The 19,793-nt window shown below is 57.5% G+C and overlaps 1 protein-coding gene across 1 annotated transcript; it reads left to right on the forward strand.

Moving 5' to 3' along the window:
* Window positions 1-724: 724 nt before the first annotated feature.
* Window positions 725-10,365, forward strand: VOLCADRAFT_119548 (uncharacterized protein; the record flags this gene model as incomplete). Its single annotated transcript, XM_002956844.1, has 8 exons — window positions 725-828; window positions 1,111-1,282; window positions 1,609-1,826; window positions 2,140-4,436; window positions 7,023-7,339; window positions 8,887-8,919; window positions 9,715-9,804; window positions 10,141-10,365. Coding segments are annotated over 8 exons (3,456 nt in total), but the record flags the coding sequence as incomplete, so codon positions are not given.
* Window positions 10,366-19,793: the final 9,428 nt, after the last annotated feature.

The following is a 19,793-nucleotide window of genomic DNA, read 5'->3' on the forward strand; positions in this document are numbered from 1 at the left end:
CGTTGTCTTGTGGCTGAATACACTAGATACTTAAGTCATTGAAAGTCAACTTTGACGCTCTTCTTCCAGCCAAGGCAACTTCATCCTAGGCGACTTAACAACCTGGTCCTTGAGAGTGAATCGGCAAATCTTTGGTCTCTTAATTCTACATCTGACACCGACTGTTGCCCTGTGGCGAGCCGGTGGCTCACTGATTGCACAACGTTCTCCGCTTACTAGTACAAAGGAATGCGGAGCAAGTGGCTTGAAAGCGCTTCCAGTTCAGGTGAGCTTGTGCGGATGGTGCTCGAACATAAATTTGTTTTTCTTTGTCATTTTACATCATGTCATGCGTCCAGAAGCAGACTTTCTGGTGTGTTGGCTTGGTTGCAAGTTTCTTACAGACAGCGCTCGCGGCAAGTCGGCTCTAGCGCACTCTTCTTATTAAATCCTCTCCTGTGAGCTGCAGAGACACCTAATGATGACAACGCGACCATGCAATGCCAGCCTTCGAGTAGCGGGCGGCAACATGGACCGCGCTGGTTCAACGTTGTGCAAGGTATAAGGCGGAGCCTGGACCTGCATCTGAAAAGCTATTACAAGGCAAGTACGGGGGTAGCGATGGTTGCGAAATGCAAGAAGGCTAACGGATGGTATGCCGCGACTCTTTCCGGGGAAACCATTTCGGTGGTTCGCTTTATTGCCAACATTGTTCACCGTTTCGGAACTTTGTCTGCCATCGCAGATTGATAGCGCGTTTGCAAGCACCCTGAGGCTTTCGTCCTCGGGCGATAAGCTGAAGGCTCTCGCTCGCAATCTTACGGACACCGGTTTGGTTAACTTTTGCTGGTAAGCAGTTGAACCCGACAAGAACTATAAAATGCCTAGCCGAACTGGCACAAAACGTCGATGGGCTGTTCAGTCGCTTTTTCCCACTGCGAACGAAATTTACGCAACCTGCAATCGGATGTTCCCTCTCCCTCTCAAGTTCACGCATATTTAAACAGAAATGCATGAAACCGTCTCCCTTTGCACATTGCTCGTTGCTGATCATGTTGACTTTGGCGACCTCTGAATCACGTGCCCGACCGGGCTGACGCCACCACCACCACCGCTAATCTGCCCCTGCAGCGTGTACCTCGTGCACCCTGCCAGAGGCACGTTTGGCATCGCCGCGCTCAGCGGAGCCGGCTCGGAGCTGTACCCACCGATGCTCACAGGAAAAGAAGCGCAGAGAGCCGTCGGGTTGAGCGACTTCGGATCGCCATCCCCCCTCAACGTTTTCACACGCTGTGTCTTCCAGGTACGGTCTTTCTACCTTCTCTTGACTAGCACGCAAGCCTAGCTGCCGGCGCCTCTCCATGATCTTGCTCCGTGAGCCAAGCCTATTGTAAATGCGCTTTTGCGTTCTGTACCTTACTTTTTCGTTTATGGTTGTTTCCTCATATTGGCCTTCTTCATATTTTTGCCATAATCTTTATCCATGCGTAATTAGAATTTATGTCCATCGTGTGTAGCAGGAAGAGCACATGCTCGCCCTCTCTTTTGAACTTGTTTGCCTGTTTGCTTGCCTCCCCACAGCCCCGAATCTTCATCAGACCACCGCCCTCCTCTCCTCATCCGCACCAGGTGAGGGACTGCAACTGGTGCGTGGAAGACGTGGTGGGCAGCAAGGCACCCTGGTACTACGACTGCGCGTCCGCGGCAAACGGCTTCGGCCTACCCCAGGACGGCGGCTGGCTGCGGTGCGCCGGCATGCGGTCCGTGCTGGCGCTGCCGTGCATGCAGGGCGCCGACGTCACGGGCGTGCTGACCGTGGCTTCCAAACAGAAGAGCCTCGACCATCTGTAAGTGGCTGGGCTGGGCTGGGCTGGGCTGGGCTGGGCTGGGCACTGATGGAGAAGGATGATGAGGGCTTTTATGCTTTATGCTTGTACATCCATCGGTATATCCTTCCGTCGGCGTTTCAGAGGTTCCGTTCGCACCTTCACCTTGACCTTCACCTTGACAAGCGCCGGCATTTTTAGTTGCAGTGCTCGTCCACCGCTCGTCCACCGCTCGTCCATTCTGACGGGGCGCTCAGCGGCGCCCATTTTCCGTTCCTCAACTATTCCCCAGACGGCGCCTCTCCCCCTCTCCCCCCCTTACATGACATTTCAGGCTCCTGAGGAAGCTGGAGGAGCTGTGTTTCAAGATCACCCCTGTCGTAACTGATGCCGTACTGGAGTTTTCGTCGCTGCTGTGTAACCGCCAAGCGGCATCCCGCTACGAGTCCGTGAGTGATTTCGCGCACGAGGTCCTCGGAGAGTTGCTTAATTTGGATCGCGCCGTGGCGGCGTCCATCGTCTGCCGCTCCACTGCCGAAGGTGGTGCCGTACACCGCGGCTCCGCCAGCGCATCCAAGCAGCAGCAGCAGCAGCAGCAGCGGCGGCCGCTGGCAGCGGCGGCAGCAGCCGAGGGACTCGGGCAAGGGCAGCAATCCGGTGCACGCGGGGCTTGCAGGAAGGCGGCGGAGGAAAGGTCGGTTTTCGACGCGGCGGCGGCTGTGGCCGCCGCGGCGGCGGCAGGGTTTTCCTGGACGGTGCCGACAGCGGCGGCGGCGGCGGAGCCGGTGACTCCCACGTTGCGGCACGTTACCAACCAGCAGCAGCAGCAGCAGCAGCTGGACTGCCCCTCCGCCCATTCCTTCCTCCTGACGGACACGTTCTGTACGGCGATGACCGACATTGCGCCGTACGCTGTGGTGCTGACCTCCGACCTCGCGGTGTCGGTGCCAGAGGTGCCGGAGGTATCCTCCGCAGCGGCAGCCTCTACAAGTGCCGTACCCTCCGCGTCAGCGCGGCCGACGCCGCCGCCATCCCACAGCGCATTGGTGATGCCGGACAACGGCTGGATCCGGGTGCCGTACGTCAGTACGTCAAGGTCCCTTCCGGATCGCAGTCCCCCGGCGGCGGCGGTAGACTATCTCCGTGGTGTGGAGGCAGCGCCGCCGCCGCCGCCCCGCCACCACCCCCACCACCATTATCACCATCACCATCAGCAGCAGCAGGTCCAGCAGCCAGTCAGTGGCGCCACAACTGCCACCGCCGCCGCCGCCGCCGCTGCTGTACCCGCCAGCGACCGGAATGCCTCCCGCAGCACGAGGAGCCTCTCGTGTTTGGAGTTCAGTGGCGGCGTCAGCGAGGCCGCGGGGCGCGAGGAGTCCACCACCGACAGTGTCAGTGGCGGGATGATGTTGCAGTCCAAGGCAGCGACGGCGGGGCCAGCCGCCGCCGCCGCCGCCACCACGGAAAGTGCCGTCAAGGTTGCCGCCGTCGAGGCTTCCCTGGCCCTTTCCCGCGCTCGATCACCAGCTCACTCTATGGTGGTGGAGTCTAACCGTAGTTCCGAATCAGGTTGCGCTGAGGTGCCGTACATGATCGAGTCGCGATCCACGGAAGATCTGGCGGCGGCGCTGCGTTGCGACGGCAACGGTGGCGGCGGCAACGTTGAGAATGTGCAGAAAGCACCAGCATTCCACAATAGTTCTAAGAACATGGAGAGCCGCATCATGCTGCGAGGAGCGCCTTTGGAACGCAGCGTTGGTGCCAGTGGCGGCGGCGGCGGCGCCGCCGCCGCTGCTCATGTCGGCCGGACATCGCAGGAGCCGTCGGATGAAGCAGCGGCGGCGGCTAGCCTGATGATGGCTCACGGCAGTAGCTGCGGTACGGATTATTCAAATATGATGGCTGTCGACGCGATGCTTCGATACACTAACAGCAGTCGTAACACGAACACGTGCATCTACGGCGGCGGCAGCAGTACGGCGCGGCTGTCGGGGGCTTGGGGTAGCCAGTGCGCTGGCGGCAGCGCCGTCGGCGGCGACTTGAGTGAAGTACGGACGTCGTTGCGCGGCGGCGGAGCCCGCGGCCGTTGGAGCCGCGATAGTGCCGCCGCCGCGGCGGCAGTTTGGAGCAACGAGGCGGCGGAGGCGTTTGCCGCCGCACTGCGGTTTACGAGAACGCACGGCGCGCCGACGGCATCGCGTTGCAGCGGCGGCGGAGCCAGCGCATCGGCAGCTGAACCACCGTCGTGGAGGGCGCAAGCCGGCGGGGCAGTAGCGAACGGACGGACGATGCTGACGCCGGGTCTCCGGTACGGCAGCTGCGCTTCTACGGCACCCGCGCTTGGCGACCTGTACGGCATTAACGAATCGGGGCCGGTCCCGGCGCTGCAATGGAGTCTTGAGTTCAGCGACGACGGCAGCGTGGCTGTAGTGGATATTCCGTCGCCGCGCGGCGGTAGCAGCGGCGACGTCAACGGCATCAACACTGGCGGCGGCGGCGGCGGCGCGTTTGTGGTGAGCAGCGGTCTCGGAGCGGAAGCTCTCCGCCTCTATGGGGAGCGGTACGCGGGTTGCAGCAGCGGCAGTGACGCCGTACCCGTCTGCGGGGCCCCCACTGTAACTGCACGGCACGGTTAACGTTTAGCTCTTACAGTGGTACGAACGCCGTACATGGCGTACATGCATTAATATTTTAACTTGATTAACTTTTGATGGTGTCTATATGGATTGGTGGACGGTGTATTGCCGGCGGGGTTTGGCTGCACAGACACGCACATACATACATATATATGTATGTGTGTATGTATATATATAAGCGGAGAGCGACAAGAAGACAGACGGGCGGGGAAGGTGGTGTGAGTCACGCCGACGTCATCGTGCTGCACCACAAGCCAAGTATGCGGGCAACATGCGGCTGGTGCAGACCTTTCGCCGTGGTGTACGACGTGTGGACGACGACAGTGCTGATGGTAGTTAGTTATTTCATGTTTCAATGCTGCTGCAATGATTTGTTGTTTGGTTAATTTGGTAATTTCGTACAAGAGGAGTTATACGTGGTGGGTGCTAGGGCCGCTGTGTTGATGTGGTGGCGGCCACAGTCCCCCCCCTGTGTGTGTGTTTCTCTCTCTCTCTCTCTCTCACATACACACACACACACACACACACACACACACACACACACACACACACACACATGTGCAAGGGCAGCGAGAGGCAGGCATAGCAACGGAGCTGGTGCAATAGCGAGGAGAGGAGCTTACATACATACATACATACGGAAGGACTGGATCCTGTTGCAGTTGTTGTATGTGCACGTTGAGAAGCCGTGGGGGGAGTTCGCTTGCTTCCTGCCTTCGTACGGCCGTACATCGTACACCGTACACCGTACGCAGAGTAATGGCTCTCCACGAACTCCTTGGGCTGATTTTGTTAATTGTTCTGTGTTTGTGTGGATCGGTGTGTGTGTATGTATGTGTGTCTGTATGTATGTATGTTATTTCATCCTGGAGCTTCAGGACAACCAAGCTTTGCTAGGTGCTTACACAGCAGCAGCAGCAGCAGCAGCAGGGGGATGACGTCGTTACGCAACTCCAACCAGTGAGCTGTCGTCTTCATCATCGTAGTAGTTGTAGTAGTTGTAGTAATAATGGAATTTGAGGAGATAGGAGGAGATTTTGGCCAACGCCTTGTGTGTACGGCAACACAGCGGGAGTACGGCACCTGTCCACCTGTCAGTCTGTGTCGTATTCTTTTCCGTACTTCCCTCAAATTTTCTTAGCGTAATGTTCGGCGCTTTTTTACACTCCCCACAACTCCATTCAACTACTACATTCCTTCCAAACTAAGTTTATGAAGAGCACGAAGTTGAGAAGTAGTAGTGGAGTGTCACATGTTAAGTCGGTGATGATCCCCCGTCTAATTAAGGTATGCGAAGCAGTACATATGTAGTGGTCGTACATTTGTGTTGCTAGGTGATGCCGCATCTTGCACACGCATACGTTTGAGTATGCATGTATGTATGTATGTATGCATCTGTGAAGTTAAATCCTATTTCGGGGCCTCCCTTGTAAGGGGGGGGTTGGAGAGTGTACGAATGGAGAGATGGAAGGAGAGACGGCACGTGTCAGTTAGGTAGTTAGTAGTTAGCCGAGAGAGAAAGAACTTTTCCATCCATACATCCAACCTTGCATCCCTCGTCGTGTTACGGCAGTTAATAGCGGTTGACAGCGGGGCGGCGGTTTCAGAGCCGCCAGGGTGACATACCCGGACCCGAATCATGAGTGGGGTATGTGTGTGTATTTCCGTACACGCGCACACTCCTTTCGACACTTCACTCTTCGACACCTACGTGAATATTGTCAGTTATGTCAGTTACAGTTTGTGCGCTTGTGTGTGTGTGTGTACGGGTGTGAAGTATCTGACTGGACATGCCTGACACTGGCCAGGGGCTGCTGCCTGCTGCCCCAACGAAGTGACCGCCTAAAGCTCTCTCTCTCCCCCGCGGACGGGAGAGGGGCGCTAGAGGGGCCTCTGTCCCCCCGCCTAAGCAGCCGAGAGCTGCAGGTCTGCTAGCTCCGCTCTCCTCCCCACCGGCGGGTTGGGAGGCGTCGCACATGCTCGAACTTGCGTTCACTGAGCCTGAAACACGAAACAAGACTCCGTCTCCCTCCCCGGCCTGATCCGGCTCTTGGGGTAAGGGTTCACTTCTAAGACAGAGGAAACCCGGAAACCCTGTACAGACCCTCAATACCCTCAATACTAAGGCACGAGGCCCTAATGTAAAGCTCGGTTTCTCACGCGATTCTCCTCGCGCCAACCACCTCTCGAGCGCGCGCGATGGGGGGCGGGCACTGTTCACAGCTACCGACCAGTTCACCGAGACGGGGCTGCTAGGGATATGCCTCGAGGCAACACCACACCACTCGAGGCACAAATCACACAGCGTCACCCAGTCTGCTCTACACCCACCCCCGTCGCCTGCGACTCCTCCAAGACCTCTACAGCAGCGGCCTCTCAAAAACCCTGCCCCTGCCCTTGGTGCAACCTATGGCGAGGCGCGCCCTCTCCCTCGAAAAGCCCTCTACCCAGACCCAACAAAGAAAACCAAAACCCTCTCAGGAGCCCCTATCCCCTCCCCCCCCGCGCCCAGCGGACCAGCCCATCTACCGGGGTCCTCCCAGCACCCCTTTCTATTCCCCCTCCCCCCTTCCTCTCCCAGCCCTACTGGCTGTACGCAACACAGGCGCCCGTCCACCACCGATAGAATGGGGTGGTCGGGGCCCACGCTGTCCCAGCTGCGCCGGGGCACGGCGAGCTCCGCAAAGCCCTGTGCTGCAAGTCGACGGCACCGCATGCGGGCTCTCGCGGCCTCCAGCGGGGCTGCCGGGGCCTCGGGCGCGGGGTCTGGATTGCGGGTTGTGGGACCCGCAGTCCAGCCCGTGCACTTTCCATATCGGACAGCGCCGCGAGGCTGATCCCGTCCCATACGCACTGCTGCACCCCTGCTGGTGCTTCTACGCGCTACACGCTGCTCCGGTGCGGTGATTGATTGATTGAGTGAGCGAGTGAGTGAGTGTGCATGTATATGTATGTATGTATGTGCAATGTGAGTTTTGTCTGACATCACCGTTGTTGCCGCCGGCGGCAGAGTCGCAGCTAGGATTCCCGGGACAGAGCGAAAAACTAGCCCCAGGGTTGGCCAGACAGGACAACATCATCAACAACAGAATTGTGAAATCTTGCGCTAGTTCAGGGCGGACATGATAACGTACGGCAATGCACTTGTCCATGATAATTCAATAGCGGTGCTTTCATAGTACTGTCCATGCAAACGTTTGTGCATCGTCGCTATCCTATAGCCGAGACTAGTCGTCTGGAGCCCAGCCACGGGCGGGTCTCGTGAATCTGTCTGGAGCACAGGACTCTACCAGCGGCCGCCGCAGCAAAAACACATACACACACTCTCCACCTCTCACTCACTCGCTCTCTCACTCATTCTCCCACTCACTCACCACATCGGGCCGGTTGTTCGGCCTTTCCCGGTCATCCCAGGGGTGCCGGGCCTTATCCGCAGAACCGCATGTAGCCTTGTCTCTCGAAAATGTCACCCAGCACGCCCCCAAGGCCCCGCTCCCCTCTGGCCGTGGCCGTGTGCATGTGGGGCAGCAAACTGACAGACAGACTGACAGACTGGCTGCAGCTGATGGGCCCGACGCAGACGCCAAATCGGAGCGGTCGCCCGGGGGGGTTGGGGTTCCACCCGCCCCGTCTCATTAATGGCCCCCAACCCCGTACCCAAAGCTCCCTCCCCCGGCTTTTGCGGACACCCCCGCACTTGTGCGGAACTTCTGACTTGTAACTAACATTATGTCCTGCTTGACGTGGTGAAGTCCTGTGGCAGCTGGCTGCACACTGAGCACTGAGCTTTGAAGCATGAACCCCTCGTTACACTACGTCCCCGCTAGGGAATGGGCTAGGGGCTGGAAGGGGGTTCCGCCGTTCCGTGGTCCCTGGCAACACCATCTCAAGCCTCCCACAATAGCCTGCCTACATGCGCCCCGCAACGCTGGCTCCTCGTCCTCCAACTCCTCCTCCTCCTCCTCGCGCCTCTCACAGGGCTCGGTCCTAACGGAATAGTAAGTCGCTGTTTTGTACGACGTTTTATACAACGACAGGTCCGGTGCCGTTTTTGCATATATCACCATTTTTGGAAACTCACATTTCTGGGACGTTTTTAATCTTATTGCGCAAGAGCGGAATGCTCGTCCGTTTTCGGCACATCGTTACCTACTTCAACAACTCATGTCGCGCTAAAAGGACTCGGCTGCACCCTTTCGCCAACCATCTTGGATTGAAAACACAAGGAAAAGCTGCACAGAAGAGTTTAGGTCCGATGGCATCACCTGATATTCCGGATCGTGCCCGGGCTGTCCTTGAATACTGGTGAGCTCGCGGCGGACTGGTCGATACTGCCATCCATTTTTTTCTCAACATGCATATTTACTGGACTGCTTATATTCCAAAGGTTCGGCCCTGAGTACTCGACTGCCGATGACTCCTTTACGCCCCAAAACAAGATGCAGCTCTGGTTTCGCGGCGGACCAGCTGTAGACCAGGTGCGTGACATGTCCACGCAGCATCTCATGCAGCATACACAGAAATAAGATAACGTTGCGTGGTTCATTTCGTCTGCAACACACACCGATTTACACGTAAACAGTCCCCCTCATGCTTTCCCTTGTAACCCGCCTTTCGGTTGTGGTGATGGTCCCCTTGTGTTGTACAACTAAACAGTATATCACGGAGCACTTTGAACAAGATGTACGGAAGATCGGCGAAGGCCAGTACGACAGCTGGCGCGACGGTAATCCCTTGAGCTTGGTGGCGGGAATCATCCTCATGGACCAGTTCACCAGGTATGTATGAGGAGCGTGAGGAACGTTTAGCTGCGTTTACATGCATCGCGCACTTCCTTACACTTTATAGTCCTAGGAATCTCTCTAAGAATGTGTGCAGGCTTTCTTCTTCTTCTTCTTCCACACCAGTTAAACCAGCACAGTCCCGTATTTGCATCGTAGCGCCCATGTGTGTCTTTTTCGGAAACCCGCCTGAACCCCTTCCCCGCAGAAACATCTACAGAGGCAGGCCTGAGGCGTTTGCTCTGGATTCGAAAGCCTTGGCGTGGGCTGACCATGCTGTGGTGCGTGGGAGGGAGGAAAGAGGGAAGAGGGGGAAGAGGGAAGGGTGTGGGGCAGATGTTGCTGCATGCTGCTGTTGGAATGCCGCTTTGCTTTGGCTATAACACGAAATTGCCCAAATGAACGAAGGAACGAAATGCCCGACTTATTGTAAAACCCTGATACGCAATGCGGCCGCGGCTTGCGGCCGCACTCTCTCACACACACACACAGGCGGAGGGAGCCGACAAGGCGTTACCCGCAATGGTGCGGTACTTTGCGTATATGCCGTACATGCACGCGGAGGACCTGGAGGCGCAGGAGGTGAGAGGGCGGCGGAGGCGTCTTCAGAGGCGTGGCGGGGCAGGGGGGTTAGGGCAAGTGCGGAAGGCGGGAAGGGGGGTTCCGGGTTTCGAGTGGGGGAGGCGGGGGGGTAACAGAGAGTGCGCGTGTGTGCGTGTGTGTGTGCGCGCGTGTGTGTGTGAGAGTGTGTGTGTGTGTGTTTTGAGGACTGAGAAAGGACCTCATGAAGTTGCGCAACTTAATCAGCCTCTGGGCCTTGCTGTATTGCCAAAATGCTGTGCCGACCATCGTATCTTATCAACTGCTGCCGCCGCCTCCGCCGTAATACCGTTCTCTCGTTCGGATGGCGGCCGACAGCGCGGCGTCCAGCTATTTCGGGTCGCGGCGGAGACGACGGAAGCAGCCGGACCGGCCGCCGCCGCGGCGGCAAAGGCGCTGCGCAATGCGCTGTCGTACATGGAGGCGCATCGCAATGTGGTGGCGGCATGGGGCCGCTTTCCCCACCGCAACACGGTGCTTGGTCGTACCAGTACGGCAGAGGAGCTGGCGGGACTTGCGGATGGTAGCATCGCCAAGTTCTGAATTACGACGCGTACGAATGAATTGTATGCCTGTACTATTTAACATGAAGTGTTGTACAAGAGGTGTTTGGGATCTGCATCTTGCCGAGGGACTGGGGGCGGATGTTCGTGAATGGTGAATGGTTTGCAACAGATGGCGGGAGGTAGGAGGCTGAGAACGATTTTATATGAGTATATTATTTAATATTACATTATGTTGGGCATCGCCGGTATCGCGTTTTGTTCGATTTCACGTAGGTGTCCCTGCACCTTCACAACTGCACCTGCACCTGCATCTGCAGTTTAGTTCAGTTGAGTTCAGTTTCAGGCGGGAAAGGGAACCGGAATGTATATAATAGAAATGCGTCCCCCAGGTTCCCCAGGTGCGCCCTCACGTTTAATTGGCTATAGGGCATAATTATTTGTGCGAGTTGTGCAGTGCTATTACTACGGTGATTATACTCCTCCGCGCCGATACCTTTATATCGAGCTTAGGAATGGGTTTCGGCGTGGAAGCGGGATCAGACAAATGAGACGTTTTCATCGTCAAGGGGGCCCTTCCGGGAGTGAAGGGAACTTATCCGTTTCAGGAGGGGCTTCAGGAAACTCTTTTCTCACAGCGGAGGTCGGTCCGAGAGATTGTCCAAGAAGAAAAGTTGGGAAATCCTGTACGGTGTGTCGTCGTCCGTTTGTCGCAGCTCTCTGTCTGTCTGTCTGTCTGTCTGTCTGTCTAGCTGATGGTTGGCCGTCCGCCGTCCGCCGTCTTGAAACGGCGGACGATCTCGCTGTGGGACTATCCGATGACAATGACACGACGACGACAACAGCAGCAGCAGTGGCAACACAACACCGTATCCATATTATCCTCCTTCTCCTTCTGCACCTTCATCTTTACGCGCCAAATACGTTCTGTCTGTTACGAAAATCTGGTTAACTTTCTGGAAGTGGAAAGTGATGGTCGAGCGCATGAACGCGCGTCAATAACAACAACACTCATCATCCACACTCGCTGTGTGTACAGTAGTGGCAGGTCCCTTCTTTAATACGGGTTACAGGTTACCAGTTGTGCGGTTTGCGGCATTTCGGCATTCCGACTTTTCTCCTTCACAACATTGTCGACCACCCGATTCCCCCCGGGGGTGAGGGACCCCTCCCTGTGTTTGCGTCGTTACACAACCCGAGGAAAATCCCCTCAGCAGCAACGCCCGCGACCCCTGCGCCCCGCGCCAACGGCCACTTGCCTGTGTATCTCGTCTACACGAGGTCGTTACCCGCAGTACAGCAGCTAACTAACTAACCGCAAGACCCTCTCAACCACCTGCCTCGGTGGGAGGGAAGCCGTACAGCCCTACACAGCCCTACCTGGGGGATTTGAGGTCCGAACAAGAAACGTCACGACATGGCCTCTTCTTTTTCTTCTTCTTCTTTATCTTCTTCTACTTCTTCTTCTTATCAATGGGGAAGCATCCCCAGCAAAGGAAATAAAGATGCAACGTCTGTTGTTGCGGAGAGTGTTGTTGTTCAGATTGCAGCGGAAAGGGAAGTCAGTGCGCCACAACATTCGGTGCTAACCCCCCGTCCGGCGCCCGCCACCTCCGTCCGCGAAACCCGCTACCGCGTCCTGGAGTGTGCTGCCCACAACACCACACACGCGCACGCCGGCGTCCGCGACGACGACGACGACTGCAAGAACAAAGAACGCGGCACGTATGGCGCGTTGTTAGCCGAGTTGATCGAGCCTGCGACTTGCGAGCAGGCGGCTGCGGAACTCATGATTTTGCTACAGCATGCCGCCGCTTCCGCTGCTGGCGCTACGGCCGTCACCATCGACGACGATGGCGACGACGCGGCCGCGACGGCTCCGCCGCCGCCGCCGCCGCCACCGTCAGGGCCGGCAGCAATAACATCAGCGACATGGGGGCCTACTAGAGACGTTAAGGGCGTCGATTCCGTTGATGATGGCGACGAAACGGCAATCGCACGACCGGGCCCCCTGTCACCCTTTCCTAACTGGTTTTGGGAGACGCTGGTGGCGGCGGTGGTGAAGAGAGGCGGAGACAGACGAAGCGGTGACGGAGGTGACGCGGCTCCCCATGCGACGCCGCAAGTCGCGCTAGGTGCGCCGCGTTACCAACGATCAACTTGCGCAACCGACCAACCGATCAATGTCACGTGCGATGACCACCACCACCACCACCACCACCATCCGCAGCACGTACATGACAGTGAAATTTTTGAAATTGAATACGCCAGTGAGACCGCTGGCCTAGCATCGGAGTCAGGCTGATGAGCTGCAGGGTGACGTCTTGGGGTTGCGGGTTTCTGCCGGTATTGTTACTGCCGGTTTCTGCCGGTATCGTACGTCGTTCACAACCGTCTTTTTGTTACCATGTTACTGTGTGTCCCAACCAATACCCTAACTAACACCCTAACTAACCGATTACGTGTGATGATGAAGTCATGATGGCGACATGTTTTTTGCATGCACTGGTCCTCTCCACTGCCCCACCCCCCCACCCACCCCGCCCCACCCCGCCCCCACCCCGGGTCCCTAGCTGCACTGGGCGTACTGAGTGCAGCCGCCACGTCGTCGCCCGTCTCTGCCGCCTGGCTCCTGCAGCCGCACCGCAAAGGCAAGCACCTAGGGGCATGCCATACCAACGGCTGTGCCGTACAAATAAACGCCCAGCAAAGGAAGCAGTCCGGCCTGGGCCGAGCCCTCCAAGCCGATGATGGCGCAACGGCGGTCGCCTGCTGCGGCGACATCAGGACAGCAACAACAACAGCAGCAGCAGCAGCAACAGGAGGAAGCTCTGTGGTGCTGATTGGACTTGAAACGAAAATGCCGAAATGCGTGCGTCCTCCAGGCGGGAGAGGCGGCGGCGGCGGCGACGGCGGTGGCGGCGGCGACGGCGGCGGCAACGGCGCCAGTGACGACAGCCGCTGCGGCTGCCTGATGTGCGCGACGGCGGATGCGGCGCTAAGATTCGACCCGTGGGTCGCTGATCTGCCGCCGGAGGGCCTTGCGCAGCTGGCGTGTGCGTTACGTGGAGCCATCCTTTCCTGCCCGGCGTCCGCCTCTTCCCTCCCTTCCCCCCCGCCCACCGCCTGCTCGTCCACATCGTCCCTTTTTCCCTCCACCTCCTTGCCCTGTTGCCAGCTTATTATCAAGCCGCAGCAAAAGGATGGTCGGGGTCCCCCTGGTGTAGAAATATGGGTGGAGGCGACGGCGGGGCGGCCGCTGCTCGCCCTATTAAGGTTGTACTCCTTGGCAAAGCGATTGCATTCGGGCGCCGTCAGTACGGCAGTGAGTACGAGCATGGGTACGGGTGCAGGGAGTACAGCGAGTGCGGCTGTGACGGCGACGCCGGCGTGTTGTATGGCGGCTAAGCAGCTACTGGCGGCAGTGATTGACGTGTGCCGTACAGCCCCGGCGGCGGTCCGGCGGGAGGTGATGGAGGAGGAGGCGGCGGCAGAGCCGCAGGTGGAGAGTGAGCAGCGGCAGCAGCAGCAGCAGCAGCAGCTGGCGCGAGGTGCGCAATCCGTACACATCTGTCAAAACCATCGTGCCACTGCGCTGGAAACCCATGTGGTGATGTTGATGATGACCGTCAAGACGCAAGATACAAGATACACGCGGATACCGGCATTCACCTATGAATGCGCAATTTGGTGCTGGAAACGTTTATCTCCGGCATTTCTTTGCATCAACTTGTGCTTTTTCTGTGTCTTCCGCAAATTGCGTTCGTTATTGACTCGAATTCGCCGCCAAATGCTGTGCACACACACACATACATACATACAGGTCTGGTGGCCGAGGTACGGCACCTCGTGGAGGGCTGCCCGCGCTGCCTGCTACCTCGTCTCGGCCGTGACGGCAGGTTGGCGTCGTACAACGCCGGTGGCGGCATCGTTGCCGCTGATCCCTGCCGGCGCCGACGCCAACGTTCCACTGCGGGCTGCAGCAGCACCGACTTTTGCATCCGGAGCTTCGGAGCTGCAAAGACCCCAGCAGGCGCTACTGCTGCCGTCGCGTCGACGGCTGCTGCCTTGTCCAACCGCCGGCAGATGCAGAACATGTCTCATGCTGCGCATCATCATCATCATCATCATCATCAGCAGCAGCAGCAGCAGCAGCAGCAGCAGGGCATGGACCTCCCTTTCGACCTGCCACCGCTAGTAGTCGTCGCCGTCAGGGCCTTATGCAGCCTGTGCGCCTGCAGCCGCCGTGCCGCGCGGGCCGCCTACACGGCCGGCGCATTGGATTTGCTGCAGCCAGAAGCCACGGGACGGCGAGTGACTCGTGGGTCGGAGCTGGAGCCGGTAATGGACGAGCTGTATGTGACACTTGCGGCCCAGTGTCAGGTGGGCAGATGGATGTCCGTTACATTGCAGATGGGTGAGCGTAAGTGGGGGAGGGGGGGGTAAGTCTTCAGCTGGTCAAGTATTAGGGTTTGTCTGTCTGTCGGTCGGTCAAACAGCAATGAAACCGACGCCACGGGTTGCACCACGTCAGTCCCGTCCTCCCCGCCTCCTCTTTATCGCCTCATCCCCGCTTCCATTAACCATACCATACCTGACGCCATACCATACGCTGACGTCTGCAGGCAGCTGCAGAGGACATCTGCACGGGCTATGACATGCGCGCACTGGCGGCCCTCATGGCCGCCCCCGTCGCGGTCGCCGCCGCCGCCGCCGCCGCCGCCACCACCACAGCCACCACGGCGCGGGCAGCAGGGGCAGCGTCGCCTGTGTCCTTGCCGTCGGCCGTACGGCTGCGTGCTGCCGCCCGATTGTGCTCCCTCGTGGACTCCTGTGACCCGGACGACTTTGCGTTTCTATGCCACTGCGGCGGCGGCGGCGCCGCCGCCGCCGCCGCCGCCACCGCCGGTTGTACCGTTAGCGGTTTTGCAGCGGCCACACCTCTCTTGACGGCCTTGCGATGGATCGGTTATCCGTACGATCCCTATCCATCATCTCGTGCTGGCGGCGGCGGCGGCAGCGGCAACGGCGCTTCCGTTGCCACCGGCAGCGTCGCCGCCACTGCCCCGATGGCTCATACTCACCCAGGCCAAAATGAGAGACACAGGCGACTAGGTCTCGGAGATGATGGTGTGGGGAATGTTGCTGACAGTTGCGGCGGTTTGATCTGCCCCTATTCTCCCGAGGAGGTCCGTACCGCTGCGAGGATGCTGCGTGCATGTTTGGATCGTGCCCGTCGTACGGCGTGGATCCAGTTCGTGGAGCAGCCGGCTGCCGGGGCATGCCGAATGCCGCGTGCTGCAGCGGGGGATGCGTACGGCACCTGCAGCGTCGCAGGCGGCTGTGGCAGCGGCCGCTGCGTTTTGGCTGCTGGTCTGAAGGACAGTGTTTGGGCGGTGTTGACGGCGGCGGCGGGGGGGGGCCCGGCGGGACTAGATTTGCTGGAGGCGGCGGCGCGAGCCGCGGAACAGACTGGCAGGCAACACACCTCTGCCCGCCCTCACCCCAGCATGTTACCAACTCTGTTATCGCCATCATTATCATCGCCAGTGACCGCGGCAGAGTCCCCAATGGCAACAGATCCCGCCACCGCCACCGCCACCGCCCCAGCGGCGACGGCGGCATTGCCATCCACTCGAGGCGCCGGAACCGCCGCATCACGTGCTGGTACGGCCAGCGGCAAGCCTGTCACCGGCGCCGCCGCCGCCGCCGGCACCTGCACCACCACCATCACCGGCGGCGGCGGCGACGGTGACGTCGAGTACGACGAGGACGGGCTCCGGACAGTCTGGGACTCAGGTCCAAAGCCGTCAGTGGCGGCGGCGCGCGCGGCTTGGGCTGCCGTACCCCTCCGGGAGAGAGTCACCTGGTCACAGACGTCGACCGAGGTGTACGTCACCATCTCTGTGCCTCCGGGTACGGCAGAATCCAGGCACAATTTTAAAAAAAGGGTCAGGGGTTCGTGCGGCAGGAGAATACGGCCAGCGGCCACACTGTACAACGCCCTTCCCTCCCTAAACCTTTCCGATCCGTTTTCCTCCACAACCGTCTTACCTGAATACACATTACCCCCCTAATAAAGGGGGGGACTAGCGACCCCTTTTGTTGTGTTACACCCTCTGCCACCCACTGCCCAACTGACAGGCACGCGCAAGGGCGAGGTGGGAGTGACCATCACCCCGGGCCGACTGGCTGTCCGATTGGGGTGGTGCGGGCGGGTGGTGGACGGTCCGCTGCACAGGGAGGTCGCCAGCGGGGACAGCTTGTGGGTGCTGGAGGGGGACACCTTGCAGGTGTGTGTGTACTGGTGTGTATTGGGGTGTATTGGGGTGTGTGTCACATCCATAGCCCCCACATGTTTCAGCCCCCACAGGTTTCAGCCGCAATTAGGTTGTGTCTTGCGCAGTGCAACGCAGCTCAGGTTATGTTTACGGAGATTGCGTAGCCAGCCCGTGAGTCAGAGCAGATTGCGTAGCCAACCCGTAAGCTTTGCTAGGTAAGGTAAGGTATGCAACACATCGCCGTGTGCGTACTGTTTTAACCACCCAGTACAGTACGACGGATACGACCACCGACCCAGGCTGTACAGCGTAATGTGTGGGAGTCGTCGCGGTAGCAAACGGTGTTGAAGGCAGAGGATGGTGTGGACACGTGAGGTATGGATGGACGCCAAGATAGATGGTGTACCAAAGTCGCATATTCGTACACTCGCCGTACAATGTACAGCCTCCCATCGACCACCTTGCCTGTGCGTGCATACCGTCGTACCAGGTACTGCTGACCAAATCGGAACGGGAGCGCTACTGGCGAGCGCTGTTTGAGGGAGGCGAGGAGAAGGGTCTGTACGAGGTACGACGGGCGCGGCAACATGAACGTACCTCGGTTATTGTCGTACATGCACCAATGATGTACCACGCAAAGCGTCGTACGAATTTCTCTCCGTACGACGTCACTAAATTGAATATTACTATACCCTTTCGCGCACAACAAAAAAAATAAAATGTAAGACAGTAAATATTTTTTACCGACAACACAAATATATATGATCAATATCTAAATTATATTCAGTATTTTTTGTTAAGTAGCTATAAATATAGCTATAAATTTTAATTAGAAATGGATAATAAAAAAGCTCTCGCCACACCCATGCATCTGCGCTTCCTTCTTCCTCCCTACCTCCAACCCCTACAAGTTTTAGATATATAGGTTTAAGGAAAACATAATAATACGAAATGATTTATATTTTTCAGCAGCACGCATGTCGTACTAAATTATATGCAGAAACCGGAGCTATCGGGCTAAGTCCGGGGCTGTCATCCTTAATTCGGCTTAATTCGGCATGTGCCTTCACAGGATCCCACCACCACCACCACCACCACCTGCCGCCTGCCACCCACCTAACCCCTCGTGCATGGGGTCTGCCCCGTTCTCCAACCAGGAGCTGTACGGCTCTATCTTTCTGCCCCCCAACTCCCCAAACAACCCCGACAGGTGCTTCGGGAGGCTGTCGAAGCGGACGAGCCAGTACTGCCGTACGACTCGATGGACGAGAGCAGCCGCCTGCTGCTAGAGGAGCTGCTTGAGCGGCAGGCCTCCGTGGCGGATGGCAGCCATGACCTGGAGCGGTCGTTTGACGATTTCAGACTGGTGGTGGGCGACAACACTTTGTGAGAGCTGCTGCTGCTGCTGCTGCTGCTGCTGCAGGGTGAAGGGAACACTGCTTCCGCCAAAACGCTGTCTGTGACGTTTTTGTGTTGGCCGTGTATGCCGTGTTTGACCGGAGGGGATTGAGGTCGCAGGGCATTGATGAGGTTGGGCGATATGTGCGGGGCAGGTGACCAGATCTGGGCAGCGCGTATACACTCAATAATACACCTATTTTTTTTCATGAATGCATGATGTGGACATGTGTGGACTATCACCCCCCTCTCTCTCTCTCACACACACATACATACATACATACATACATACATACATACATACATACATACATACATACATCCCCCCCCTGTGGTTTCCGGAGGCTTGATCGCCCTGCGTTGCCGCAGGGTCTTCCCGTTTGAGTACTTTTCAATTTAGACCCAGTGCTGTGGAAGGGCGCGGACTTGTGCGGTGTTACCCCCTCGACGGGGGCTATCTCCCCTGGACTAGCCCAGGGAGGGAGAGGCGGAGGAGGGTAGTAGTCTCAGGAGGCTGTTTGGCGTCTTGTGGTGTGAGCTCTTTGCGCTCTTTTTTGCGTGAGGATTTTTGAGCTTGGTGACCTCCCCAGCCCGGGAAGACTCGTCGGGCTCCCGGTCGCCCAAGTCCTGGTAGCGAGCTCTCTGAGATGCTCGGTTCGTTCGGTCGGCAGGAAGAGCCCCCCAGTTGCGACTTCGTTTATGTTAGGAGACCAACGGGCATAGATCCCGTCTAGTTGGAGCGCCAAACAAGCGCTGTTGCGTGCCGGCCGTCGTTTCCCGTGCGGCCTGACCCGGGGGCGGAGTGCATGAGACTAACCAGCCGTATGCACCCGCCCCCCGCGCTGTGCTTCGGCCCTGGGCCCCCGGCTTTTCAGCCCACAGTGTAATCAACGTCATACATACATACATACATACATACATACATACATACATACATACATACATACATACATACATACATACATACATACATACATACATACATACATACATACATACATACATACATACATACATACATACATACATACATACATACATACATACATACATACATACATACATACATACATACATACATACATACATACATACATACATACATACATACATACATACATACATACATACATATATAGAGTTTTCTGTAACACAAATGGGGCGCACACCTGCGTGCCTGCCTCGCATGAGGGCGCATCCACATGCCGTACTGCCGTACTGACCTCCGGAGAGTTCGTTTAGGGCCACCCTCAGGCCTCGTGGGTTGTGTTGGTTCCCCCCTCCGTGTGCTCCGGTGGGTGTGTGTCCACCCGCAAGGCCAATCCTGATCACCTCGCCGTCATCATGCGGCTCTAAGATGTGTTCGTTGTAACTACCCTACTCTTTGTACGGCAAAAACGGAGCCATCGCCGCAGTAGCTGCTAATGCTATAGGCCAGCTATTATCCGTTTAAAGATGAATTTGCGGCACCCGGGAAAGTGCCCTAGCACTTCTTGAGATATTTGAAATTCGGGGTCCGGCTGGCAACAATTTGTAAGTGTTTTACATGAGGTCAGGGTCACACCAGGCGCCGTCCGCCCGCCCACTTCTGTGATTTACTTCACTCAATCAAACCTGCCTGCAACTCCACCCTGGCTAGGATATGCTAGGAAATGCGCACACCAGGCTGCAGCTTGCGAAGTCCGTAATCGAGAAGAGGATTGACTGCCTCGTACGAGGTGATGATGTCGTAAAAATACTAGAGGATGTAGATGTTACTACAAGAACAATGGGTTTCTAAACCTTTAAA

Source organism: Volvox carteri, assembly GCF_000143455.1.
Source record: "Volvox carteri f. nagariensis unplaced genomic scaffold VOLCAscaffold_66, whole genome shotgun sequence".
Classification (NCBI taxonomy): domain Eukaryota; kingdom Viridiplantae; phylum Chlorophyta; class Chlorophyceae; order Chlamydomonadales; family Volvocaceae; genus Volvox; species Volvox carteri.